General features: G+C 31.4%; 10 protein-coding genes and 1 pseudogene across 11 annotated transcripts, besides 2 other annotated features; 5 read left to right on the top strand and 6 right to left on the bottom strand.

Annotated features, from left to right (window-relative positions):
- Window positions 1-13: 13 nt before the first annotated feature.
- TVAGG3_0165860 (armadillo (ARM) repeat-containing protein family) lies at window positions 14-1,473 on the top strand (the record flags this gene model as incomplete). The annotated part of the gene is made up of 1 exon (XM_001306982.2): window positions 16-1,275. The coding sequence occupies one exon, from the start codon at window positions 16-18 to the stop codon at window positions 1,273-1,275; it is 1,260 nt and encodes a 419-aa protein (XP_001306983.1).
- Window positions 1,474-1,648: 175 nt separating this feature from the next.
- On the bottom strand, window positions 1,649-2,335 carry TVAGG3_0165850 (small Rab GTPase RabB3; the record flags this gene model as incomplete). The annotated part of the gene is made up of 1 exon (XM_001306983.2): window positions 1,711-2,298. One exon carries the CDS (start codon window positions 2,296-2,298, stop codon window positions 1,711-1,713), a length of 588 nt encoding a protein of 195 aa, XP_001306984.1.
- A 1,405-nt stretch (window positions 2,336-3,740) lies between these two features.
- On the bottom strand, window positions 3,741-5,115 carry TVAGG3_0165840 (tetratricopeptide repeat-containing protein; the record flags this gene model as incomplete). Its single annotated transcript, XM_001306984.1, has 1 exon — window positions 3,743-5,110. The coding sequence occupies one exon, from the start codon at window positions 5,108-5,110 to the stop codon at window positions 3,743-3,745; it is 1,368 nt and encodes a 455-aa protein (XP_001306985.1).
- Window positions 5,116-5,460: 345 nt separating this feature from the next.
- On the bottom strand, window positions 5,461-7,940 carry TVAGG3_0165830 (ATPase activity, coupled to transmembrane movement of substances; the record flags this gene model as incomplete). The annotated part of the gene is made up of 1 exon (XM_001306985.1): window positions 5,670-7,940. One exon carries the CDS (start codon window positions 7,938-7,940, stop codon window positions 5,670-5,672), a length of 2,271 nt encoding a protein of 756 aa, XP_001306986.1.
- An 800-nt stretch (window positions 7,941-8,740) lies between these two features.
- TVAGG3_0165820 (26S proteasome non-ATPase regulatory subunit 11/COP9 signalosome complex subunit 2 family) lies at window positions 8,741-10,234 on the bottom strand (the record flags this gene model as incomplete). The annotated part of the gene is made up of 1 exon (XM_001306986.2): window positions 8,753-10,207. The coding sequence occupies one exon, from the start codon at window positions 10,205-10,207 to the stop codon at window positions 8,753-8,755; it is 1,455 nt and encodes a 484-aa protein (XP_001306987.1).
- Window positions 10,235-10,383: 149 nt separating this feature from the next.
- Window positions 10,384-11,305: a mobile genetic element.
- A 389-nt stretch (window positions 11,306-11,694) lies between these two features.
- TVAGG3_0165800 (uncharacterized protein) lies at window positions 11,695-13,056 on the top strand (the record flags this gene model as incomplete). The annotated part of the gene is made up of 1 exon (XM_001306987.1): window positions 11,695-13,056. One exon carries the CDS (start codon window positions 11,695-11,697, stop codon window positions 13,054-13,056), a length of 1,362 nt encoding a protein of 453 aa, XP_001306988.1.
- A 465-nt stretch (window positions 13,057-13,521) lies between these two features.
- On the top strand, window positions 13,522-15,819 carry TVAGG3_0165790 (microtubule binding CLASP family; the record flags this gene model as incomplete). The annotated part of the gene is made up of 1 exon (XM_001306988.1): window positions 13,529-15,697. One exon carries the CDS (start codon window positions 13,529-13,531, stop codon window positions 15,695-15,697), a length of 2,169 nt encoding a protein of 722 aa, XP_001306989.1.
- Window positions 15,820-16,130: 311 nt separating this feature from the next.
- TVAGG3_0165780 (UV excision repair protein RAD23 family) lies at window positions 16,131-17,351 on the bottom strand (the record flags this gene model as incomplete). Its single annotated transcript, XM_001306989.1, has 1 exon — window positions 16,240-17,205. The coding sequence occupies one exon, from the start codon at window positions 17,203-17,205 to the stop codon at window positions 16,240-16,242; it is 966 nt and encodes a 321-aa protein (XP_001306990.1).
- A 550-nt stretch (window positions 17,352-17,901) lies between these two features.
- On the bottom strand, window positions 17,902-20,955 carry TVAGG3_0165770 (presequence protease family; the record flags this gene model as incomplete). The annotated part of the gene is made up of 1 exon (XM_001306990.2): window positions 17,935-20,931. One exon carries the CDS (start codon window positions 20,929-20,931, stop codon window positions 17,935-17,937), a length of 2,997 nt encoding a protein of 998 aa, XP_001306991.1.
- Window positions 20,956-24,636: 3,681 nt separating this feature from the next.
- Window positions 24,637-27,953: part of a mobile genetic element that runs on past the window's edge.
- Window positions 26,020-26,844, top strand: TVAGG3_0165760 (uncharacterized protein; the record flags this gene model as incomplete). Its single annotated transcript, XM_051225138.1, has 1 exon — window positions 26,020-26,844. A coding segment is annotated over one exon (825 nt), but the record flags the coding sequence as incomplete, so codon positions are not given.
- Window positions 27,104-27,690, top strand: TVAGG3_0165750 (annotated as a pseudogene). The gene has a single exon. A coding segment is annotated over exon 1 (587 nt).

The following is a 27,953-nucleotide window of genomic DNA, read 5'->3' as shown; positions in this document are numbered from 1 at the left end:
CAAAATTTTGATTGCATGACTGAAGGAATATCATTTGAAGAAGAAACACTATCTCAGATATCAATTCTATTAGATGGTATTCATATGTCAGACACAGCAGATTCTTTTGGAGCTTTAAATGCATATCTCAGCGAAATTAAATTTCCATCAATACCAGAAATCATTTCAAGCCGAATAATTCATGAAGCAAACAGATTAATAGAAAGTTCTGTTGACGATGATAACACTAAACTTAGTATTGTAACATGCATCGCTTTTGCCTTTAGATTTATTCCATCTCCTTTTGAAACCATAAGCGAAACAACTATTTTACCATACATTTCGATGTTCTTAGAGAATGAGCCAGATGTTCCACTTTTAAATCAAATATTAGAATTATTAAATATTTTATGCATAGATTGTCAAAAACACAACTACGGGGAAAAGGCACTTGTTTTGGAATATCTACAAAGCAATCTTCTTGTCATAATTTACAATATTGATATTGATGAAGAAAATGCAGATGTACTCATATCCGTTTTATCAGTAATTATGACAATTTCGCACACCATCAACCAAACACCAACTAGATATCAATCATTATTCGATCTTTTGATTCTTTTACTAGATTCACCTTTGCAAATTTCAGAAAAGATTTTAGAGTTCTTATACAATCTCCTACAGAAACATATTAATCTTTACTCATGTCTCCAAGAAAATGACGTTACTTCTTTGATTGAATTCTCAAAATGCGATTCTTATCTAGCCCAAAGATATTCTTCATCAATATTAATATATTTGACATCAAAACAAGAAAACTTACAGTTTTTTATGGACAACGGCTTATTTGACATACTTTTGACAACTATTCATGAAGATATCAGCAAAAAGAGCAATGTCGCATGCTCGCCTATGTTCGAATGCATTTATAACCTTTCACAGTTTGATAAAGATTTAATAGAAGTGTTTTTCCAATCAGATTTATTGAATTCGGATGCTTTGCTTGGAGTTCCATACTCTATATCTAAATCGTTAATCAAATTGATAGATCTTGCTATCAAAAACTTCGCAGACAATCCTCCATTCTTAAACAATATTCAATTAGTGGTTGAAGTTACAAAAACTTGTCTTCTTTCGGATGACAAGGAAATAGTTATGATATCACTTGATATCCTCGAACAGCTAATACATCAAAACATTGAAGTTGACGCTGCCGATACTCTTGCTTGCCTTTCTGAAAGTGAAGATCCAGATTTATCAGAAAGAGTAGCAAAACTATTGGAAATTGTTAGCTAAGTATATATATAATATAGATTGTTATTTAGATTTTTTCAAATAAAGTTAATAAAGTCTCTTTCCTTTCTCATGTTTTATTCAATTAAATATATTTTTGTTCGAATTTAGCTTGATTTCTTACACGTATCAATTTAAAATGACAGATTCCTTGTATGTGAACTAAACAACTTTATAAATTAACCTTAGATTTCAATAAATTTTTAGAAAAATACATTATTTTTGAATGCTAGTACAATAATTTTAAATAAGACAGAAAATAGAATGCAATTGCATCATTATTTTCGTTTGAACATACTGAACAAAGAATTTTGATCGAAAAAAAATTTCTTATTCTCCATTACAGAGACTGAAAATCGAGGTAAACAATTAAAAGTAAAATATGTATAGATCATTTTAAAGCTTAAAATAAAATAGAAAAGAATAGAATAAATATATTTAGCAGCACTTTTCGCGCTTGGATGGTGTAAGCTGCTGAGGTTCTTGCTTTGGTGTATTTGCTTTAAATATTTGAGGATAACAACGGGCAGCAGATTCGAATAAATCTTGAACGCCATTTCCTGTTTTAGCTGATGTTAAAATAAAAGCTTCAGCATGATAAGTTTGTGTCATATCTTGTGCCATTTGGTTAATTTCGTTAATTTCCTCTTGTGTAAGAATATCACTCTTTGTAGCAACCAAGTAAACTAAGCAATCTGGAGCCTCTGTTCTGATTTTATTTACCCAATTTTCGACTTGATCAGTCCTCTTTGGATCGAAGCAAACGAAAGCAACATGCGAGTCTCTATAAAACATCTGTGAAATTGCCTGGAAACGCTCCTGTCCAGCAGTATCCCAAATTTGGAGTTCAATTTTCTTTTTCTCAACCTGGACTACCGCACTGCATGAGGCGGGGGCAACTGTTGGTAGATCATTGTTTTCGAAAGGATTTTTGAAATATGCACTAATTAAACTTGTTTTTCCAACGCCGCTAGACCCGACAAGGATAACTTTCATTGTATGGTCAATCTGGTTCTCGCTTGTCATCGAAGTCCTTTTTGATTCTTTTTCGCTTGTAAAAAAGTTTACAACCTGTGAATTTTGTTAGCTGTTCGTTCTCATAATGTATGATAAAAACAAAGCAAATTATTTGAAAAATAACAATAATTTGAATTAAAAATTTTGTGAGAAATCACAATGAGGTTTCGTTTGGACGCATCGATTATAGAGTGTTTAAACACATCATCAATGCAGTTTTAGCCTAAATTAAATTTCATATGTCTTTTTGTAAACTTGGTTTTGAAGAGAGGGGCCTCGGTACTTGTATTGAGGAATCATCATATTAAAACCAAGGGCAGACATACAAATCTGACTGAAATATAATTTCCGGCCTTAAAGAAGAATTCAGGGTAATGAAGCAAAATATCAAATTTTGTTTTTTTCACAAAATAGTTAATATTCTATCATAATCATCTTAAAAATCATTGCTACCAATCAACATCAGGATAATATGATATTATACTACAAAAATTGTTAAATCTATACTTGATTTACCCATATATACACATTTTAACATTCTTATTTTTTGTAAATGGGCTTTCAACCCATGTTGTAACTCAATATTCTTTTTGTTCTTAAATAATTTTTGAATTATTTGCAATAATATTTATAAAAACCATTTTCTTATGTATAAATGTCAGTAAGTATTTATTCTGCCATGAATTTTATTTGTGAGATTCTTTTTCCAGGTATATCAAAGTGAAAAATTCAAAAAGCTTATAAATAAACCTTTCAATTTAGAAAGATAAGATTTTAATGCTCAAAGATACAACACATTCATACATCCATAAGGAAGATAATAAAAACGTGAATGAATTAAGAAATTAAAATATGAAACAATATTTTGAACAAGCTGATTATCATTGATATCTTTCTTGTGAACAAGGGATACTCTTTCATATGTAAAACTCCAAACCTATTCTAGATTGAATTTTGTTCATGTATCATCTGCATCGCAGATTTTTTAATTAAATTATGCCATATACAAAATTTAATTACGTCGCATTATAACTGAATATCTACCAGTTGTAGTTCCAGTAAATTCCTCGACGATTTTTTTGTTTTTCTCGTTTAATGGATTTTTATTATAAAAGAGTTTAAATTCGTCAGTTTTAAGTCCCGAAGAATTAGCAGCAAATTGATAAAGTACATGAATTTTATCTTCTTGAGAAAAGTATTGAAAATAATGGACTCCTTCGAAGATAATTATGAAGAAACGAACATTTGATACTTGGTTGATGGTATCTATCGGATTCTTACCATTTATTTGTGTAACTGTTTCATCATTCCATAACATAATGTAAAACTATTTACACAACAATTAAAAAAATAAACTCAGTAAGAAAAATTTTATACGAAAACATCTATTAAAAGTCTTTTAGAGTGTGAAAAACATAGTATGTAATTCAAATAATAAAAAAAGAAAATATATTTATTCAGGCTTCTTCGATTTGATTGATTGGAATGGTTCATCATCCCTTGTTATCATCCAGTTGAGCAAGGCCGGCAATTCTTGGTTATTTCTTACAAGCTCTTCGAATCTTTGCATTCGATAATTTGCTAATGAGACACCGAGAGAGATTCTGGAGTCCTCAATAACAGCGAGATCATTCAACTCGAGTGAAATATCAAAGTTCTTCTGGAACCAAACAAGAGCTTCCTCCTTTTGGCCAGATTCCCAAAGAATCTTACCCATAGTGAAGCAAGACATAGCCTTATCGTGGGCGTTACCAGTCTGGTTGGCCAACTCATGGAGAATCTTGAAGTATTTGATAGCTTCATCGATTTTCTCCATGTATTTGTATGATGTAGCGAGAGCTGAAACAGCAGAGCTCTGGCCTTCGATATTTCCGAGGCCTTTGTAGATAGAGAAAGCTTTTTCGAAGTGTTCAATAGCACTGTCGAGCATTTCAAGTTGTTTATAACATAAACCGAGTTCTTGGTGGCAAATAGCAAGAGAAAGAAGTACACCGGACTCGGAAGCAACACGTAATGACTTGTTGAGGAATTCGATAGCTTGTTTGCCTTCTCCACGCGCGATTAATGATTGAGAATATTTTCTATAAGCATCAATGAGAGCTGCTTGAGCTTCAGCAACACCATCGTTAATTGAAACACAAACGGAAAGGCATTCTTCGCAGAAATGCAATGATGACTCGAGATTTCCTGCTTCTTTGAAAAGTCGGCCAATTTCTTTGAGAGCTTGGGCTTCTCTAATGAGATCTGATGTGAAAAGAGCGTAGTCACGAAGTTTTTCGAGATAGATAATAGCAATCTTCATGTCGTTGATTGATTGGAAATATTGAGATAAATCTGTATATGCTGTTGCAAGTTCGGCATCCTTAGCAATACGCCTTGCATTCTCAGCTTGAATAAGTCTTTCTTGAATGAAATCGTACTTATTCGTTGGAACTACGGGTGGTGGAGGAGATGTGACTTCGCCTGAGTCAATTGATTGCCAGTAATCGTAGTGATATGATCCTGGAGCTTTAGGATGTGTAATCTTGAAGAAATCAGAGAAAGAGTCGACATAGCCAGACGTTAATAATTCGATACAAATACATTCTTCTTTGGAAAACAAATCTGCATCTGTAGGCTTCTTTAATTCAACTTTAGTTCTCTCAAGGGTCTGTGTTTGTGTTGTTAATTCCATTGTTCGCTTTTTAATTACAGCTAACGAAGGTTCTTTCTTGCGAGCACGCTTCTGAGCATCGCCAGTATTGCGCTCTATAATAAGATTTTTATAAGCAATTGCTTGCTTGCGCTCCTCTTCCGTCATTTGTGGTTGAGAATCGCTCATAAGCAATAATGCATCTCGTAAACAAAAGTGACAAAATCCGTTTTTATTTAGTAACGCTTATTTCATCATTACAATGAATACATAACAGTAAAGATTTTGAATTTTCTTACTGAAATGATCAAATCATCAAAAATCGCAAAAATATATTTTGAAATAATATTATTTTCTAAGATGGAATAGTAACATAACCAATATAGCTAGAATTACTAAAATTTGTGCATTTGACACATCTCATAAGCTATACTATTTTTGGAATACCTATTGATATCCTTCAATGTCAATCAATAGATATGAAATGCGCTTTGTGAAGTGTAAGATGGTTATTATAAATATATTATCTAAAGAAAGGAATCAAATTGAATCATATAGAAATTAATATCTATCTATTGGTTGGGAATAAAACAATATCATTATAAATAGTTATGCCGTAAATATCTCCATATAATTTTGTTGCAAATTGAATTATGTAAAAAATATATTTAAAAAATTTGAGTCTATATTAATATATTTAATCTACAATCACCAAACAGCTTAACCCTCTATCAGATAATTCAGTCATTTAGTCCGAAATATCTTTTTTTGCTTGTTCACCTAATTCTAAGAAAGTTTTCTCCAAGTTGGACACAGAACATGTGAAACACTCCAATCCAATATTCATATCCTTTATGTCTTGGAGAGTTCTGAATAATTTCGAAATTGTTATGGAATTCGATGGAATATTGTAAACTCTGGAGCAGCCATGGTTAATCATGACCTTTGCCAATGGCAATCTATCAGAAATCAACTGGTCAACTTCAGAATTTTTGTCGTTTGAAGGATTGATCAAAATATCAATCTTAAAGTCCTTTCCGTATTTGTTTGCGAAGAAAGATGGCGTTCCGATTGAGTAAATGCAACCATCAATCATAATTGTGATTTCATCGCAAAGATTTTCAGCTTCATCAAGCATGTGAGTGCACAATATGAATGTCTTCTCTCCTTTGTTCATATTGATCAAATGGTGGACCTTTCTGCGGCTAATTGGATCCAATACTGAAGTTGGCTCATCAAGAATGATGAAATTTGCATTAGAAAGGAAAGGAATAGCAACACAAAGCTTCTGCTTGAGAGGTGGTGGGAGATCTTTGACTACTGCGTCACGATGAATATCCAAATTAAGAGAATTCATCAAAGCTTCAATTTTATCATCGCGTTCTTCCTTTTCCTTGCCAAAGAAGATACCGAAGAAGTTCAATGTCTGATAAATTGTTAATTCATCAGATAAATGATCCGAAAACTGGGGACAATAGCCAATTGTTGATTTCTTGATCTCATTTCGGATGTCATTACCATTAACATAGATAGATCCGGTATCTACTGGCATTTCTCCGAGAATTAAATTCATTAATGTTGTTTTACCAGCACCATTTGCTCCCAGGAGGCCAAACAATGAATTTTGCTTGATACCTATAGACACATGATTGACAGCGATAACTGGATTATCAATTTTAGATGGGAAATGCTTACATACACCAAGAATCTTGATGAAATAATCATCGGATTTAGAATTAAGTACTGATTCTTCCATCTCCAAGGCTTCTGGCATCAATCTTCTTCCTCTCTTTGCTTCAATGAACCTTTGCATATCAAAATATTTTCCATTTCTTCTTCTTATGTAAGAAACAATTTCAAAAATGGCCAAAAGCATCAAGTAAAGAACGATATTTATTGAACAACCAACAAATCTCATTCCTGATCGGCCAGATACTACATTACTTACTGAAGAAGAGACACTCAGTATAGATATTGCAGCAGTCCTTGTATCATTCTTGAATGCAAAGAATCTGATTACTACATATGTTGTTATATGTATGAAAATTGATAATAAATACGAAATGTACTTGTTCCAAAAGAACCAAGACCATACATAGTAAAATAAGATGATAGGGATGAAAGAATAAACAATGGAAAAGAAACAACCAACAAATGCTGCAGGATAAAGATTATAATAAGTAAATGTCCAAATTATATCAGTAATTAAGGCAACAGGAAGCAATAAAAGCATATCTAATGTAAATGATGCACACCAATATGGAATTACTGACATTCCGCATGTAATAAGGTATTTTCTTTTAATAGATTTGATATCTTCTTGTGTAATTGAGAAAAGCAAAAACATAAATGCTACAAATCCAAGTAGGTAGAACCATTCACCATTGTTATCAATAGAATACTGATCATCCATTTTATTTGTGTCCTGAACAGTTGTAAGTGTATTTTCATCGATTGCAAGATCTGTATTATTAAGGTAATTAACTAATGCACGTCTGATTAACAAAACATGAGATTCAGTCTCATAATGAGTAGATTCAACTCTAATTATAACAGGACCATTAACTGTTCCGTTCTCCATGCGTGTTAAATTGGTTTTATTATCTATTTCATATGCAAGAACAATCACATCATCAGTAGTTGAATAATCTTTTTTATATTGGCTGTTGAAACTTTCTACTTCTTCAAAAGAATAAAAGTTTCGTATTTCTATATCATTTGACGTTTCTTTTTTATGGATTTGTTGAAGCGTTTGGCCAATTTCGGGATAGCAAGTTTCATTTGTACAATATGAAGACAAAACTCTAGCAATGATATGTTTTCCTTTCAGTTTTGCATCGGATATCGCATAGTTTCCATCGTTCCACTCAAGCTGGATTGTTTTATTACCAATAAATGCAGAAAAGTTTGCTAAAACAAGAAAAGCTATATATCCTATAGCAAGGAAATACGAATTTCTCATGTATATCATGAATCTTCTATAGAAGATAGCATTGAAATAGCTGAAATATTTGTGCATGAAAATTCTGATCTAAAACCATTCAATTTTATTCCTTTCGACAATAAGACATATTCTTTTACTCAGTTGCCTAACGAGAAAAATATTTTTTTTTCTCTGGTTTTGAATTTGAGAAAAAAAGTGGTTGAAATTTGATGCGTAACAAGCAAAAAAGTTATTGGCATTTTGGAAATATAGACACTAATCAGAAGTCGATGAAAACAATTCTGATATAAGAAAATAGATGTTGCAGTGATTATAAAATAAAATTTCTCGAAATTATTTACATGGATCTAGCTTTGATAATTGAACATCAATAAAAAGAGTTCAAATTCAAGAAAAAACTACTATTGACAGTGTTAATTTATTGAATTTTTTTTTGAATTCGATTGAATCAAACAAAAAATAATGCAAAAATCGATCTTTTACAAACGATATACATTATACCTAAGAATACATGATCTTTTTACAATATGTGAAGAGTTAGTTTCAATTGCAATTATGAACTATTTAAACATAAATAAATGCAAAAATAGTTTTAATAAGATTCGTAAAAGCATAAGCCTTTTGGATCAATGAATTTTACTATTAATTTTTATTTTTACAATAAATTTCATGAGAAAATTGTTTTTATCTTGTTATAAATCTTCAAATCAAATAGGGAAGGAACCTTTTTGATGCCATTTAAACTATGCATTTGCTCTAATTTGAATCTTATAAAAATAATTTTAGTTGATGATGACTTATGAGTCATAGATCTATAATTTTTTCTCAAATATTTAAGATATAAAAGTTTTGATAAAAAATAAATATATTTTTTTAAAAAATATTATTTAGTTAGTTTGATATTGTGGAGCAAGAGAGTTTTGATCGATCTGTACTGGCTTATTTGGTTCTTCCAACTTCAATTTCGTTGCCTTGACCAAACCATTCGAAATTCCTTGGAGATAATTGAAAATAGCTTGAACAGACTCGATATATAATGATTCTCTCTTTTCGTAAGCGACAAGGATATTGTTGACAAAGTCTATTGACGCGCTGAGCTTCTTTGACAAAATTAGATCGTATAAGAAATCAATAACTACTTTCAAATCACGATCCAAGCGCTTTGCCTTATCTGCTGGACTCAACTTCTCCAATTCAGCCTTTTCTGATTCAGTGTATGTAGACATTAAGAGGAATTTGATCTCAACTTGAGAATAATTCTTGAATATCTTGACCAAGTTGTATTTCATGACGAAATTCTTAATGTCATCAAGGAATCCACTGATCTTAGGGCTGTTGAAGTATTGTTTGACGTCATTTACCCTGTTCTTGTAGGAAACAACGTCATAATCAAAATATGAATCGAATAAGCTGGCAATAGGAGCAACATCAGGATGAATTCTTTCTATACCAATGGCTGGCTCGGCAAGGAGGTTCTCCAATCTGTGGCAAAGCATATTTGTAAGAATATAATATGGTAATACCTTGCGGCGGTTCTCGGAACCGATTTGTACGAATGTATTGAATGATGCTTTGAATGAAGAGCTTGCCTGTTCGATGAGATTGCCATCAAGTTGGAGTCTTCCGGCAACAAATGTAATTAAAGCTGTTTGGTATGATGAAAGTGTTCTAATCTCTTGGATCTTGACACACTTCTCGTAAATACGGCGTACTTCGGCATCATTTCCTTTGTTAAGGTTAATTTCGAGTAAAATAACTAAAAGTCTGATAGAAAATCCTGTCATGACTATATCACTTGTATCTGGATCATCAGGAATGTATTGGTGAACGTGATCAATTAACTTGATGGCGTCTTCGAGCTTGCCTTTTCCAAGTTCTAATTCTATGAGCTGCATCTGGCTTTCGAGGGCCCATTTACGATAATCTAAGGAGTTTGGATCAAGCTCTTTAGCTGCATGGGAAAGGAATGCGTATTGTACTTCAGGATGATGCAAAATATTTGTAGCGACTTGATTCATTGTGCGATCGAAGCGTGAAACCTTGATGCAATTAGCTTTTACGAAACTGTAGAAATTATCGAAAACTGCTAAGAGGCTATCAAGATCTACACCTTCTTTTGCAAGCAATATGAGTAAATGCGAAGTAGCTTTTGCCTTGAGATGATCTTCAGCTGAATCATCGTTCATAACTTTTAAGAATAAATCAAGAGCAAGGGAATCATTATAGTTTAAATTATCTTTGCCTTGTTCATATGAAACCTCGGCTGATTGCTCCTCCTGCTCCTCTTCTTCTACTTCAACAACTTCTTCTTCCTCATAAACTACCTCTTCTTCTTCAGACATATTTTTTTTTAAAAAAATGAATTTTTTTTTGTAAATATAAATATGACACCATCCAAAATTCTGACAGCGGCATCAAAAATTAGGGTGTTTTTCTTGAGTAATTAAATAAGTATCCAACAAATTCCTTATACAATAACTTAGATTGGCCAAAATTTTATCTAAATTGTTTTTTTGGAAAAGGTGACCAAACTATTTTTTGAAAGTCCGCCATAACTTTAATGGTACTATTTCAGCGTGTACAATGAATACAAAAATTCTAAGAGTGCCACATAAAATAGTACTTTAGACTTGAGTTAATGCTACCAAGCAAATGTTAAAAAGATGACTTTAGTGTTTTGATAATCAAAGATTAAAATCATTATTGTCTAAATCAATAATCATAACGACAGAAGTTAATGTTTTTTCATAAGTGCTTTAAATCCACTTTTAAAAGTATACCTCAAAAATCAAAATATCAAAAAAAATTGGCCGATAGGTTTGGCTTTAATTTTTGTCTGCTTTTATGATTTGATATGGATGTTATAATTTTAAAAGTTGAGCCAAATTCACCAATAGATTTTTGAGATTTGCAAATACTCAATAATTTTCAGCGTGTTATCTTTTATTAAAAGAACTATTTGGTTTCAGTATCATATAAATTGATATTTACTTTCTATTTGAACCTTCATTTAGCTAATGATTTAATAATACAGATTTCATCTAGTCCTTATAAGAGAATTTTGAATTTGTTATAATAAAAAAACAAACAGATATAGCTTACACTTCTATAATAAAGATACCTTTTATAGAAATCAGTATGAAATGTGTTTTGGCTTATTGGAAGCATATCAGACATAATCGCCATAATCAAAAAATCTATATACCCAATAAGTAATAAATTTGTCGATATAGATTTTCCATAAAATTAGTTTTTAGTCTGATCTTAAAATAAATTTAATTTTTTATAAAAAAAATCACATTTAAAAGTACCTTTTTAGTAGCTCGAAATCCTGTTGGTGGATTTCGGGCGTACTTCAAAATTAGCTTTTCTTCTACATATGCAAGCTATATTTTAAATATGGAGCAAATCGAATCGGCGAAAGGAGTTTAGTTACCTTTTTTTTGGAATTTTTTTTCCAACACAAAAGGCCATAACTTTGTAAAATTGTAAAAGAAAGCATTTTGTATGGAATCTCACAAACTCAGTGACTTTAATGTAGATCCAATATCTCATCAGAATAAAACACACTTTTTTTTCTTTGAAACTTTGCTGCTTTGATTTTTCCATATTTCTGATATTACGATAGTTAACTAATTATGGAATAATACTCTTTGTGAGGAATTTTGTTTTCCATAAGGCATCAAATTCATATACTTGTATTATTTTGGATATATAGAAGCTCATTGCATATATGCTATTTGAATTACTTTATTTTCATGGTTGCAATCCAATGAATGATCTTTATAAAACTGACGAGCATTTATTGTTAGAGAATCCTATGAAATATATGACTGAAGGACATGATACAAGCTATTATAATAGAATAGCTTTCATAATTGATACTGAATTCACAGAAGAGAACTTTGAACAATACAAATATTCCTCTTATATTGATGAATTAAGCAGTTACTTAGCCCAGAATGACGAAAGATCATCACTTTTGCTCTCTTTATTATATGAATTTGATAAAATTCAAAATATTTTGATCTTAATTCCAAAATTATTAGAAGACATATTAGAGAAAACACTGAGATTTATCCTCTTATCATTCAAGCACCAACAAACTCATGAAAACACTAATTCAATATCGGAAACTGCCTTTTTCGTATCCAAACTGCTTCTCAATGATATCAATCAACAATGCAAATGTATTATTTATGAAATTTTATCGAATTCAGTAAATTTTGGGATTGAATTTATTTCAGAAGATTTTATCCATTTCGTAGTCCAGAACTACTATGCATCTATCGAAAATAATTCCACCAGGTGCCTCTGCGACCATATCATTATATTTATGGCATGTTTTTTAGATAAATTAAGAGATACTGCACCAGAAGATCTTATTCGTTTATTATTTGAATGGTGGCTAAATGCAAACACAAATTACATTTCAACACTTCAATATTTGCTTCCAATTATTAAATCACATCTGGACATATTTATTGAACATTGCCATAAGAGATATGACTTCTTTGAAAGGATATTATCAAATCCTCTCAACTCATTACCAAAAGAACAAATTCGAAAATATTATGAAGATTTAACTGATTTCTTTAAACTTATCGTTTCAAATTCCACACACAGATTTTATTTAAAGCTTCTTAAGATGGGCTTTCTCCAAATTATTTCTAATATTCTTAATATTTTTGAATCAGATAATTTTGGCATAATTCACAAGCGAATATACTCAATTATCGGGATAATGATGAGTCAATCACCCACTATTGCAGACTTCTTTGCTGAAAATATTGAAATATTCCATAAATTGATTCCACAAAATATATCTGAGATATCAAGTGAGCAAAAACATTGCGTCCTCAAACTTTTCAGTAAATCATCTCCATTATTATCAATACAAAGTGTCAAAAACATATTTGGCTCTACAGATTTTCTCCAAATCCTTATTTGGGGAATATTAGAATATCATCAGAAACTTGGAAAAAATTGCATTTTAGGATTGACAAAACTGTTGGATAACTATCCAAATTGCCAAGTTGCTGTGCTAGTTTATGATGAAATCAATGAAAGTGATCTGTTTGATGACTATTTTGATTCTGATATAGATAATGAAGAATTTGAAACCGCAATGGACAATTTTATTGATTTATTCGAAAAAATTCCAGAGAATTCACAGCAAATAGCTTCATGACATTTACCACTGTATAGCATCGAAAGAACAAATACACAGTGCATAACAGCCTGGAGTCATTGTTATGACTAATGTTCAAAGAAAATCTTTCAACAACAATATCCTCTATGTCTTTTCTTTCTTTGCGAAATCTTAAAATTAGTCCAAAAAACTTTGGCACTATTGTTATAGAATAAATATTTATCATATTGTCCATGATTTTAATATTTCAAATCTCATTTCAAGTGATTTCCCAATTTAATTATACTCTAATAACAAGATATCCAAAAATTACAAGTTAAGAGTGTTCAATAAGGTATTTCTTGAACAAAAATTAAATCTTAAAAAATATGATGATAAAGTATAGATTTGACTTGTACGATAATAAGAATCTGCATTAAATTATCTCAGGCTAATTATTCGTCTGCAAACAAGTTAGAAACTTGATTGTGAAGTAATAAATGGTTTTAGTATACGTTTAAAAATTGCAAAAATGCGTCGCCAAAGCATCAAAAGCTCAACTCCTTCAGAAATGTCAACAGAAGACATTATCTCTTCATTAGAGGTCGAATTCGAGTTTGCAGGAGATGATGTAATTGCTGATGATGGACTTACTAAATTTACAAAGTTTGAATCAAAGTTAAAACGAACAGCAGATTGGAATGATCGCCTACAAGCAGTAACAAGAATTGCTGCTCTTTGCAAAGGAACAAATAACGTTAAACAATCCGCAGCCGAATTCAGAACAATTGTTACATCATTCGTTGAATGTCTTACAGATGCAAGATCAACACTTATGAAAGGTGCATGCTTAGCATTAGTTACAATTGCGAAATCATTGAAAAATCATTTGGACACTTCAAGTTTCTTTATAATCCCACAACTTCTTGATAAGACAAACAATGGTGCTGCAGTTATAGCATATTCAGCTCGTTTTGCTGTTGTTAATTATGTTAAATACGTTTATGGTAAAAATACAAAGGCTACACTTGAAAATGGCATTACAAGTCCTAGTGAAGAAGCTCGCTTAACAACTCTTCAAGCTATGATTGCTACAATCTCTTCTTGGCCAGAATCTTATTCCGGACGTTTCCAATACTTTATTAATCAAGCAAGGACAGACAAATCCTCAAAAATACGTAGCCTCGCTTCTGAATACGCAAATGAAGATAGCGTTTCAGTATTTTCTACCAAATCAACTGCATCAAAAATTCCAATTCATAAATCAAAGATAACTGATTCGACATCATCTAAGAAGAGCGGTATCCCTACAAAGACACCAGCAAGAGATAATGGTGTAACTCCTTCAAAGATCCCAAGATGTGCATTTAATGGAACAACTCCATTAAGAGTTGATAATGGAATGACGCCATTGAAGCCATTATCTGTACTCAGCACAAAATCAGTAAAACGCGCAAAGGAAGATGATGGAAAGACTCCAATGAAGAGACATTCCGATGCAACAGAAGATTTCATTCCAGATCCAGAGCCATTTGAAGATCACGAAGTTACTCCAGAACAGAAACAAACCCTTGATGATATCATTGCAAAATCAGACATAGAATCATTAAGAAATTATATCAAACAAGAATCTCCAGATTTGTTTGGATTCCTTCCACCAATAATTGATATCCTTATTGCTGAAATGCAGAAATCATCACAAATTTCTGCTGATTTCCTTACAGATCTTTGCAATTTCTGCGCATCTTATTTAATTCCATATGTTATTGATATCCTTACAAATCTTCCTAGTGATGAAGCAGCTGCGAAGTCGATAATAAACGTTTTGTCAACTGCTTATGGCAAACAAGGCGTAATCAGATTACTTTATTCATCAGAACAGCCATTTGTTATGCCAATAATTCTTGAAAATGCTCTTGATAATGATGATATTGACGATCAAGTAAGAGCAGTACTTGCAACCATCAAAAGAGATCAATACAAAAATAATGTTGCTTTAGTTATCGATATATTGCAAAAAATATATGAAGCAAACAAGAAATTATGCATCAGAACAATTCTCAATATCCCAGATGACATGAGAAAGTCTGTTTTAGTTGATGTCGAAACAAAATTACCAGAATTAGATGAAATTTTCAATGGAACAGAACAAGACACAATAATTAGCTTACTACAAAAGGAAATGATGAATGCAAAGACAGGAAAACCTGTTGACATCGAAGTTCTTCAAGAAGGAATGTACGATGAAAAGACTCAAACAATTTTGATAACAATTATCAAGGAAGCAAAAGAATTCAATCCAGAATATGTTCCATTACTTGTCCTCTTAACTGAAGAGAGCGAAGAAGTTGCTTCTTATGCTGGAAGTGTCTTGAAAGACATTTGCGAACAAAATCCTCAAATTGTTAATGAAATTGCAGATATTTTCTCTCCAACTCATGGATGTTTTGTAGCTTTCACAGGATTAATTGGCAAGGCTGACAAGGAAAGTGTTATTCATGCATTGGAATTGTTGAAGGACCAAATGATTGCTTCATTAGAAATTGAAGATTTGAGGAGAGATGTTCTTGATGTCATTGCAGCAACAGTTGTTAATTATGGTAATGAATTCCATAATTTCTTGGGAGAATTAGACCAAGAAAACATTATAACACTTGATGCTTGTATCAGAATCAGAGAAAATCCAAATGAGGATATATAGTTTCTTTCTGTTTGTAGTAGTATCCATTGCAAGAGTAAAATATTATTTATCTATTTATTTCAAAATGTAATTATTGAAAAGTTATCTATGATTTCATTTCTTGTATATTGTCTAACTGTAACTAAAAATGTCTAATGTGATTTGGGTAGTATCTGATCTAATGAATCTAATCTAATGCACAGCGTTTGGCCCAGATCTAAATATGTTTGTGAATTTTGAAGATAAGCTGTGCATGAACATTCTTAACGACAAACATGTTTGGGAAGAGTAATTATTTATATGGTGAAAACAACATATAATAATAAGTAACATCATCATAATAATTTAAATTATAGAATCATATTTAAAAATATATAGATTTTCATGCAAAAGCCAAAACCTTCAGATTGAGAATAGATCCTTGCTTTTCAAAGGACCCTGATGAAAACATTTTTTTAAATTTAATTTTGCATTATATGTATTCATGAAATTTGAAAGATAATTTAGTAAGATATATACGTTATATTAAATTTTACATACAAAAAAGAATAAAATATAAGATATTAATCGTTCATTGCCAGCAAACAATTAGCTGTCAAAGCCTCATTTTTATCGCATGCTTCGTAAACATGGATAACTAAATGTATATCGAACCCAAGTTCGCAAAGTCGCTTAATTGCATCTTGTTCTTCAGGAGTAAATTTCGAAAGTGGATCTTGATCAGGAATTGGTTCTTCTTCGTCATTTGGAGAATATGGATTAGATGCTTCATTCTCTGCTGTAATGCGGTCGATAGCTTCTGTATTTCGAATTTCTTCGAGATCAAAATCTTTCGGATTAAGTCCGAGGCGTTGAATTAGTAATTCTGGCTTAGCTCTGAAAAGAGCTCCTTGCTCAGGAAGTATTTTTTCTAAATCGTTGAGGACTTGATTCAAATGGTCTGGATTTTCATCGAGAACTTCAATGTTTGCTTTCACATTATCAATAAATTTGTTAAAATTGTCTACATCGCCTTTGCTTGGTATTATTCCAGCTTCAAGATAAGCAAGTGCAATTTGAAAGTTTCCCATTGCGGCTTTGATAGCAGCTTGGCAGTCTGACTTCAAGAAGCCGAGTTCCTGCAAACCTTCAATGGATTCGCAGTACTCAAAACCGTCAGATTCAGATTCTTCGTCTTCACCGCTGCTGCTCATGGAATCTGAGTCCGAGAAATTTGGTAGAGGTTCATTTGTTGGAAGACTAGTATACATATAATTGTGTGGATACAATGTTGACGTTAAATCAAATAAATCTTGCTTATTTTTATTTTCTAATGATGCTACAATATACTCGGTATCTTTGATATTGTATGATTCAATGGTTTTTGCATCTTCCATAATGTATGCCAAATAAATGAATTTTATTTTAACTTTGAATTGAGAAAATCCAATAACTTTTTTAAACGCCTGCTTTAATTGTTCTACTGTTGCATTTTGTGGAAGTTCTAGCTTGTAAATCCTACCAGTTGTAGCTCTGATCTTAACTATCATCAACTAAAAAAATTTTTGACAATCACAAAACTTAGCCATTACTTATGATTATAAGAACTATTTCCTATTAGTAGGACCACATGCGTTTTTACAGGCTATCTTCATGATTTACGCCCAATAACTCATTTGATATGCTGCCATTCTTGGTTATTCTTTTTTTTTTACATTTCTAATTTCCATAAATTTTAGCATACTACAGCCATCACATAATCTACAAATGAAATATTTTCTCATCAATTTTAGATATCATAAATATTTTATAGAATTCATTCAAATCTCCATCTTAGTTTAGATGTTTACGATCAATTCAAGTGTCTACTTCTTATAAATCACAAATAACGTACAAAATTCATGTGTTCATCAAATAGATCCGGAATTAAAATATCAATTTGTGCAATTTTTTAAACTTTATTTTATGATTGAAGTTAACTCTTAAGAACTTCTGAATGACCAAATATCCCTGGAAATAATATCATGTTATATGCATTAGACATTGCTTGACGATATTGTCATAAACTTGGCGCTTATTTTGAATAATTATGTCCAAACACAGAGTAAAGGCTCAAGCGAGAGATCTGCTCGTTCGCACAAAATTTAAAGTCACTTTGTGAGAGGAACCTTTGACCTTATGAGACTTCTCCCAATTTGTACATATTAATCCTTGAAAAAAAAAGCTTTTTTTTTTAAAAAAAGAAATAGAGTCTTTATTTTTCTAATATATATATAAAATTAATTTTCAGTAGTAGATTCATCATTATCAGCTAATTTTTCTATTAAGAAGTCATCAGGAGGTTGAGACACAGAAATATTTCCAAGAACTGTTATTCTCTCTTCCATTTCCAGCAAATATTTGGCTGCTTCAATCAAATCATCTTTCTTTACATCCAAATACTTCAATCTTCTCTTTGCTTTGTCTTCCTGGTTATAGTTACCCATAAACAGATAATAACCACGAATTGAAGGAGACACAGGTTTATCTAAAGCAGTGAATAATTGGACAATTGCTCTATCAACCATTTCATCAGTAAATTCTCCATTTTTGACTTTAACCAAACAGTCATGTGCTGCTTTAATAACTCCTTGACAATTCGAATCTCTGTACGAAGACAAAGTGAATGTTCCTTTGACAGAATTGTAGCTTGCGATTGCTCCGTAAGAATTCAATTTCAGTCTGACATCTTGGTAGAAGATTTCTCCTTCAAGAAGTTTTGCAAGCACTGTTGTAGCAATTGACAAATCTTCATTGAATAATGGAGCAATTTTTGAGACACTTGTAAAATTAGTTGAAGTGTCGATTTCGATGAAATTATTTGCGAATTCATTTTGTTGGTCAATGAACTCGTCAATCAAATCATATCTACTTTCTGACTGAAGACTTTCCATGTCAGTTCCTTTGTTCAATTCTTGAAGTAACTCAAAAATTTTTGGTTTCAAAATTTCAGCGTTTTTCTTTTCGCAATTCAAAGAAGCATCGAATTTTCCTTTCCTAAACACATTGTGATAAAAGTCACTAACGATTTGAACAATCTCGTCATGGTTGTCTTCATATTCCGTAAGTGAAGTGATGCGTTTAAGAAACGTGACACCTTCAATAATTTCTTCAATTGCAGAAGATCTTCTTAATTTCGATTGAGAACAAATTGAAGCGAAAGTAGATCCGGAATCCATGATATCATCAGTATATTCACTTGCCAACATATTTGTCAATGCAATGATCTGTTCTTTGTTTTCTAAATATGGTTCAAAAAGAACTGATCGTAAAAGTGACAAAGTTTTTTCAATGTTTCTTTCCAAACACGAAAAAGACAAAATTACATATAATTTCGGATTATCTTCTTTTGAAGTTGTATCAGTATCAACAACAACACTTGGCACGAGACCTCCTGTATAAAGATCTTCTTGTATACTGAATTGTTCATCATCTAAATCTCCACATCCTATCGCTGCAAAACAATTGGCAAAAATTCTCGTGTCTCGTATCAAAAGATCATTCAAATTCACTTCACATCTGATACGCCCGTAAACGATACCGTTTGTAGGAACTTCAAACACCCAAATTCCATTTTCTTTTGACATCGTCAATGGAATTAATGATCTTTCGATATCTTTTGGTTTAACAGATGGTAATAGATGCAATGGTTTCGGTTCTTCAACATGTTTCTTCAGTTTTTTCGCTGTTTCAACAATTTTCAGTTTCTCTTCATCAGATAACGTATTTTGTAAATCATTCAATTCATTTTGCACTTTTTTATTTCTATCTTCGATGAAATTCTTAACAGGTCTCATTACGAAATGTATTCTTGACTTGTTGTTCAAGAGATATTTGTCAACAATGTTTTCCAAATAGTTTTCGTTCGACTCGATTCTTTCCCTCAAATCTTCCAAATACTTTGTAACATCCATGACTTTAAATGGATCGAGACCCATGACCCACTCGCTCGTCATTGAGTTGAGGAGCCTCTTGCCGAAATTTCCCGAGATCCTGCGCTCAGTAATTTCAATGGAATGAAGGGCAGAAGCAATTAATTCTTTTGAAAAACCGTTTTTGACAATTTCTTGGAGCGTTTCCATAACTGTGTCGTGGAACAACTCTAAATTGTCTTCTGTCAGTCCTTCAACGCCAATGTGGAATGTCAGGTTTTTCATCGATGAATCTGGACCTGTTTCGAGAAATGCAACCGCAATTTGGGACTTAATGAGCTTCTGATAAAGAGAGGCTGCACAGGATCCTGTAAGCAATGCATCTATGACGTATAAGTCATAATATAACTGATCTTCGGAACAATCTCCAATTAGCCATTGAATTGTCGACTTGATCTTCTTGGAATCATCACCCATTGTTCCCATTGGACCTTCTATCTCAATGCGCTTCGGTTCTGACCATTTTGGCTGGATTAAATTTTCAATTGGAAATTCTACATGAACTGGTTCGATTTTTGATAAGAAACTGTTAACATGTTCGAAAATTTTGACTTTGTCGAAGGATCCGTAGTGGAAAAACAAAGAATTCGATGGAGCATAATATTTTTTGTGTTGGCTCTTTAAATCGTCTAAAGTCATCTTGGCAATTGATGATGGTTCACCGCCAAAGATGAATCTGTATGGAGTGTCGGATAATAATGCTGCACGAAGCTTTTCTGAATAATATTCTGATTCTGATGATAAAACACCAGCCATTTCGTTGTAAACTACTCCACAATGTGTTAATTGGGAGTTGGGATCGTTGAGATCGGATGGCTCTAAATGATGGCACTCGACCAAGAAATTATTTTCGCTAAGTTGTGGGTGATAGACAGCATCCATGTAGACATCGAGTATATTATGGAAATCCTTTTCGTTTTGTGTTGTGAACGGGTATTGTGTCCAGTCAAAATACGTAGATGCATTCATATATGAAGCGATTGAACGTTTTTCTAGTTCATTGAATACGTCATTGATAGGGTATTTCTCGCTACCATGAAGAACCATATGCTCTAAAACATGCGTTGAGCCGCTGTCATCAAAACATAATGTTTTGACTGTAATTGCAAATGTATTGTTATTGTCTTTCGTTTCGATGTTGAGGAATTGACACCCATGCTTCTCGTGAACATACATTCGCGCAATAAAGTTATATTGCGGAAATTCTTTAGATTTGACGAGTTTGAATCCATGAATTACCTCTTGGCTATCATTTGCTACGTTTCCGCACTGCGTATGATTTGATCTTGAATCTTCGCTGTGCATCAATCGAATTTTTGTATAACCAAGATTTTCCCTAAAAAGTGACACAAAATTTTGTGTTTTATTCCTAAATCTTATCTAATATTGCTAATATTGAGAACCTATACATACACTATTTCCATTTTCTCTATCAAAAAACTTGATTCCTCATTATAATTTATTGAATTTTTTTATCGTGGAAACATAGGTGCATATAAAAAGGATGAATAGCCCAAATTAATGAAGAAAAGAATATGACATTCTTATTTTTCAGATATATATATTTCAACTTAATATTGGAGAGAAAATATCTTTTTTGTACTTATACTCATATTAAAAAGCATGTCCTTAATCAAATAATACAGCTATATTTACTTACAAATTAAAATTTCATTCTATAGAACTGATAGTTATTTTTTTTATATTCACTCTTAGGATAAAAATTAATAATCTTTGAAATACTTTCTGCATCGCAATAGTTCATACAAACAGATGATTTATCGATTGTCCTCTCGATTATTTGCTTTGCAAGGCTATCACATCCTTCGGTTAGCAATAATATGTAATCTCCCACTATTGTATCAGCTGCTTTCTTGGCCACTGCATAATAAGTGAGGAAACTCTGAAATTGAATCATGTCGCAGGTTCTGAATTTGTATTTTATTTGCTCCTGGACTATTGGAAACTCCTTAATTGCTTCGTTAAATAACTTTAGGGTATAAGGGAACGAAGTATGAGCGTAGTTAAATTTTGGAGTTGGAGTAGTATATGAAGCGGGTTGTGTGACTTTTTTTGTAAACGTAAGAATTCATACAATATTGAACGATTTTGTATCATTTTTTTTAACATATGAAGTAAAAAATGTATGATTCTTACGGTTTTTATTCTTACGTTTTTGAATAAATCAAGATTTAAAAAATTTTCAAAATTGTAAGACATTTACACTCAGCCCATACATAATGAAATAAAAAAAAAAATAAACTTTAAAAATTCATGTCTTACATTTATGAATAATTTATAAAAAGTTTTTATTCCTACAATTCCTATATTACCATTAATAAAAAATTAACTTCTTACGTAAAATTAAAACTAAGTTAAATTTATTTTTTTTTATTTTTTTAATTCGTAAGAAAATGAGTGGATCAAGATTCGTAACCGTCAATCAATTAATGGATGCTCTTTCACCAATTCTTGAAAATGTTAAACAAGTAGATGTTTATTTCGATGATTATGTAGAAAGTTTATATTATAAAGGTAAGTTTAATATTAAACCTATTGCTTTTGCATTTGATAATAAATTAATTGAAAATGCAAAAATTTGGGAATTAATTCCGAATATTGAATTTATAACAAATATTAATGATAAATGGTTTAAACGAATTCCATCCACAAAAGTTCTTTGTAAATTAATGATCAAAACTGAGGAAAAAGAATTTCATGAATTTACATATCATCCAAATAAAGTTTCAGAACTAGAAAATGAAAAACTTCAGAAAAAATTAAACGATAGACTTTCAAATGATCGTATTGAAAAAATAAATAAACTAGCAGAAGTTGCATTTAATAATGAAATATTTGATGAATATAACCTTGAACTCAGTGATGGGCTTTAAGGACCCGGGCTCAACGAGTCATGATTTATGAAATCAATAATTTGATTTATTCGCTCTTCAATAATTTCTATTCTTTTTGTTAAATCATCTATTTTCATTAATGAGGTGATTCTTGATTGGGGAATAGATTTCAAACTAATCACCCTTTTATTTTTGAAATTTTGAATCCATCAACTTTAAACATTTTATTCAATTTACATGTTGTCAATTCTTCAAATAATTTTTTATTATTAGCATAATAGTCATTAAATTCTTCAACAGATGAAAAAATTTTTATTTCAGTAATTGGTTTAACAACGTTTATTTTTTGTTGAACATTTCCACTTTCATTTATTTCTTCTCCTCTGTTTCATTTATTTTTAAAATCGTTTCATTTATCATTAAATAAAAATTAGAATATAAGTGATGAAATATATTTTTTTAATTAATATTAAATCAGAAATGGCGGCAGGATTCTTTAAAAAATTATGGGATGGAATTAAGAAAGCTGCGGGTTGGGTTTATAAAAAGGTTATTAAACCCGTTGCAAACTTTTTGGCACCAGTAGCGAAAACGGCAGGAACTATCATAGGTGGAGTATTAGGTACTAAAGCAGGTAATCCGGCGATGGGAGCACAAGCAGGTAACGCAATTGGTGGAATTGCTGAAGGAATACTTAATAAAATAGGAGGTAGATAGTGGAAAAATAAATAAATATTATTTTTATCTTAGTATCGGTTGTAGTCTTTGATAAACTTTTTCTCCTTTATTTAAAATTTCTCTTATTGGGGCAGCTTTTGGTGTTATTGATTCAGCAACGTCACTAATTGCTTCTTTATTCTTAAATATCCAATTTGCTCCTTCTTCATGTTTCCCAAACTTTACTCGCTCCTCTTTTTACTTTATCCCACAGTTTCTTAAATATACCTGCAGCCATAGTTGATTATTTCATTAAAATTAAAAATTCATTTTCATCTTTTAATTTTGATTTTTTATTTATTAATAAATGACGACTAACTATTTAGTGCCAAACACTAAACCATTAATGGAAATGTGTTTCATTCATTCGAAAAGATAAATGAAATATTCGCAAAGAATGATGGTAGAAGATATTATAGAGAACTTGAAAGTTCATGCTATGACTCTGATACTCCATATTTTGATGATAAACAAACTCATTTAAGAATTACAAATCCGGCTCATGATGTGAACCAATTAGGTGACACATATATTAAACGCAAAGTTAAAGCAACTCTAGTTTCAAATAAAGCTTTCACATGTGATGCCGCTTTTAAATGCATGCGTTTATTCGTTGGTTACAAATCATCAAATCAAAACTTTAAACAATTAGAAGTAGAAACTGAAAGAGGTGATGCCGGTTATCTTCAATGGATTGCGCCCGTGAATCTTTCGCATTTGCAACATATAAACCAAAATCAGAAAGGAAAGTTAAAAAGTTTGTTCATTCGTTATATAATAATGTTCAAAAATATGATAACTCAGTATGTGGTAAATATATTGACCCTTCAGAAGTTTTCAAGAAAGCAAATGAAGAAGTTGATGTCACTTTTGATATGATTATTCCGGTAAATGATTTGTTAGCATTTCAGGCGTTCGATGATTATCCTAAATCATTTGGTGATATCATTCTTAAATATTATGTTTTCAGGGATACTTTAGTATTTTGTCAGGTTGACCCGTTAAGAGTTGCTGATTTACAAAATTACGTTTATGAAAAGATAACTGATGAAAATTATGAAAAGATTATGAATCATGTTTATAAATATGATCGCAAATTCCAACAAATCGGACTTCCTGCCAAATTAATTACAAGCTTAGCCGCTACATCTGCTGACGCAACAGTTGATGACGTTATTATTTCATGCACAAAGATGGAAGTTTTAGAGGATAAATGTATTACACCAGGATACGGTTTAATTGAAGAATCAGTTAAAGCAATACCACGTTTATTCAGTAAGGAAGATCCATTCATGATTCCAGCTCAACATATTGACGTTCGTTCACTAAATGGAGGTTGCATCACTCCTGAAGGTATTAGCTCAGATTTCTCATACGCTCTTCATAATGTTACAGATGTTGTGTTAACATTTCCGAAGAATGCAATGCAAAGAACGTTTTAGAAAATCCAATGCTTCGAGGTCTTCAGGTCACTATAGATTCCAGAAACTTCCCCGATCAAGCGATGACCACAGTGGGCGACATATTCTTTACACGTATGCTTCAAGCTTCTGATTTAGATGGAGTGAATGAATGCACAGAAGAATACGAGGACTCATTAACTAGACCACTGAATGATGATAATGGCACGCCATTAGCTAGAACATGGAAAGACCAAACTTCATTCTTATGCACTATTCCAGTTCAACGTGATGGAGCGGGTATATTCTTTGATGGATTAGAAACTTTCAATCACAAGTTACAGTACAAGTGAAAGCTTATCCAATCATTCAGGTGAAAATGACACTTACTGTTCAAAAGTGACAAATCCTCCTCAGGTTTGGTTTACTAGGACTACGTATTGGACATGGACACCGGAGAAGGTTTGAAATATCATCCAACAGGTACACCACCACAGTATAGAAGTTCATATGATGAAATATTGATGAATAGAAATGTTTAAAATTATAAATTTATTTTTGATTAAATGGATTTAAATTCTGAAGAATTAACAGATGTATATAATACATACGTAGATGATATGATTAATGAAGCATTGAGTGATAATAGAAATGCTCTATCTAAGGAAAAATTAATGAAAATTCCATATTCTGAATGTTACTTAAATTCAATCACTGCAGCAATTGGTAAACAAAATAAAGGTAAAACATTAACGATATTAAAACAAATTATCATTATTGCTAACACTTCCCCCATTCACATGTGTTAATTTATATCAACCGTTCAGGTTCACCTTCAGATGATACATTTGAATCTTTAAAGCATTTAATCAAAATTCCAATTATTTATTTATCACAAGAAGAAGCAGAAGATTATTTAAAAAACTTTTTAATGTATAAAGAATTATATAATACAATCAAGAAGCAAGGATTAGAGGATAAAATTATTGATAAACAACGGGATGAATTATTTGAAACACTTTCTATTTCAAATTTTGATAGAGAATTTTTGCATTCACTAATTTTTCTAGATGATGCCGTGAAATCAAAACTAATAACAAATGAGAAATCATATTTTAATCAGTTATTAACTCAATGTCGACACATTCAGTGTTCATTCTTCATGGCTGTTCAATACTTCAAAGCATTAAGCACAAACATTAAATCAAACCTGTCCACCCTTTTCATTTTCAGTGGTTTTAGTCGTCAACAGTTGAACGTTATGCTTTATCAAGTGAATTTACCAATGAGCATTAATGAACTTTACACACAATATCAGCAATTAGGTGAACATGGGAAAATAATAGTTGATTTAAATAAAGGAAGTGTTAAATTTGATTAACTTTTTATAATTAATTTTTATTTTTTATTTATAATTAAACATGACAGAAATTGCAAATCTTCTACAGGTTCCATTAAAACAAGGGACAAACAAAAAGGGGGGTGCATATAATAGAACTATGAAAGTTCCAGACGGAATGAAAGAATTAGTCCACATTGTTGCTGGTCTTCAAAAAGATGTTAAACAAATGAGAAATGTTTTAACATTACCAGAAGCTCAAGCATATGCCAAACGTCATGGTCCAAATTGGGAAGCACACGAAGCAGACATTACGGGTCCAAATGGAAAACCTGATGGTATAAATGAAGTTTTCGTTACTGATGGTCAAGGTAATATTAAAGTCATAAATGGGTATAAATTAACAATGACGGATTATCCTAAACGTAAAGCATATAATGAACGTTATCCTATGCAATTTGATGAAAATGGAAAAGCTGTTAAACAATACATTGGAGAAGGTGAAAATGGTCCAATTAATTCATACCGTTATAATCCATATTCTTATTTCAATGAAGAATTAAATGCTATTGAAGAGGGACCGGATGGATTACCACGATATGTTAATCAGTTTGATGGTCAATATGCAAATATTAGACCTGAAATTCCAGCTAAGAAATTCTTTAAAGTTGCTTTATTCGATCCAGTGTTCAATGAACAGAAAGAAGCAATGAAAGCAGAATTTAAACCAATTCAAGTGGCAAGAATTTCTTCATCTTCACTTTCAGAAGCGTTCAAGGAATTGATAAAGAAACCACTTTATTCTCAACAAGGTTATAACTTTGATTTAATTAAAGAAAGTGATAGACGTAAATTAGAAAAATCAGATGGTTTTAAGAATGCATGTAATGAAATGATTAAAGATATTGTAAATGATAAAATAAGACTGGAAGAAACTCAAAGCAATATCAATAACATAATTGGTGCAGTTACAAAGAAAGTATAAGCAAACAATGATGAACCTTGGGATATTACCGTAACAACTAAATAAAACTTTAATTATATTTTTCTTTTTTTTATTCAATTATAAATGAGAAGACGTTTCACAAGTCAAAAGAACACTAACGCAAAAGCAGAGATTACGGTTGGTTATAACGTAAATGATGATAAATCACGAATTATTCAAAATGTTAAAGTTAATGTTAGTCCTGAATTAACAAGGTCAGCAACTCAACCAAATTTATTAACTCGTGACTTACCGAAGAATGAGGAGAATGGAGACCCAATCATTTTATCTGAACCCGGTAAAGAACCTGTTGAAATTCCCACTTATCCAACATACCCCCCACCTCTTTCATCAAACATTGAGAACCCAGGAATCTATGATTCCAGTCGCAATGCGCCATATAAAATAGACATTAATTCTGAATTAATGAAAATTTACCGTGATATAATAACTGATAATTATGATTCAATAATAAATTTAATTGATCAATCCGGTTTAATTATTTTACCTTATGAATCATTAATTCACATTATCGCCATTCTTTGTGATGTTCAAGATTCAGACGTTAAGATTCAATTTTTCATAGATGATGAGGTTTCATGCTGCGGAACAGTTGCAAAAATAAATCCTATAAAGGATATTAGCACGATTAAGATATCAAAGAACGGAACAACAACTGAACTACATTTAACTTATAATGATATTTATAATAAAATAGTTGATGAATATAAAATATCACTTGAAAAATTCTTTGTTAAGGCCATTTAATATTCAAGCATTAACATTATTGAATAATAATCCTTTGAATCATAATCGATAATAATTGACCTTTCACCAGTTTCTATCGTTTGTTTTATTTCTTTTTGTTCCCCACTATCTGGATCGGTCATTGTAATTGTTTTTGTTATAGTATCAGCTTTATCTTTAACTTCAATCTTTTTTCCATCGGGATATTTAAACCAAAATTCCAAAAATTCGATATTGTCAATCTGTTCATATTTTAATCTATCAATTACATTTTTAATACCATC

The sequence above is a fragment of the Trichomonas vaginalis genome, chromosome IV (assembly GCF_026262505.1).
Source record: "Trichomonas vaginalis G3 chromosome IV, whole genome shotgun sequence".
Lineage (NCBI taxonomy): Eukaryota > Parabasalia > Trichomonadida > Trichomonadidae > Trichomonas > Trichomonas vaginalis.
Note: the sequence above shows the minus strand (reverse complement) of the source record. Positions and strands in the feature narration are given on the sequence as shown.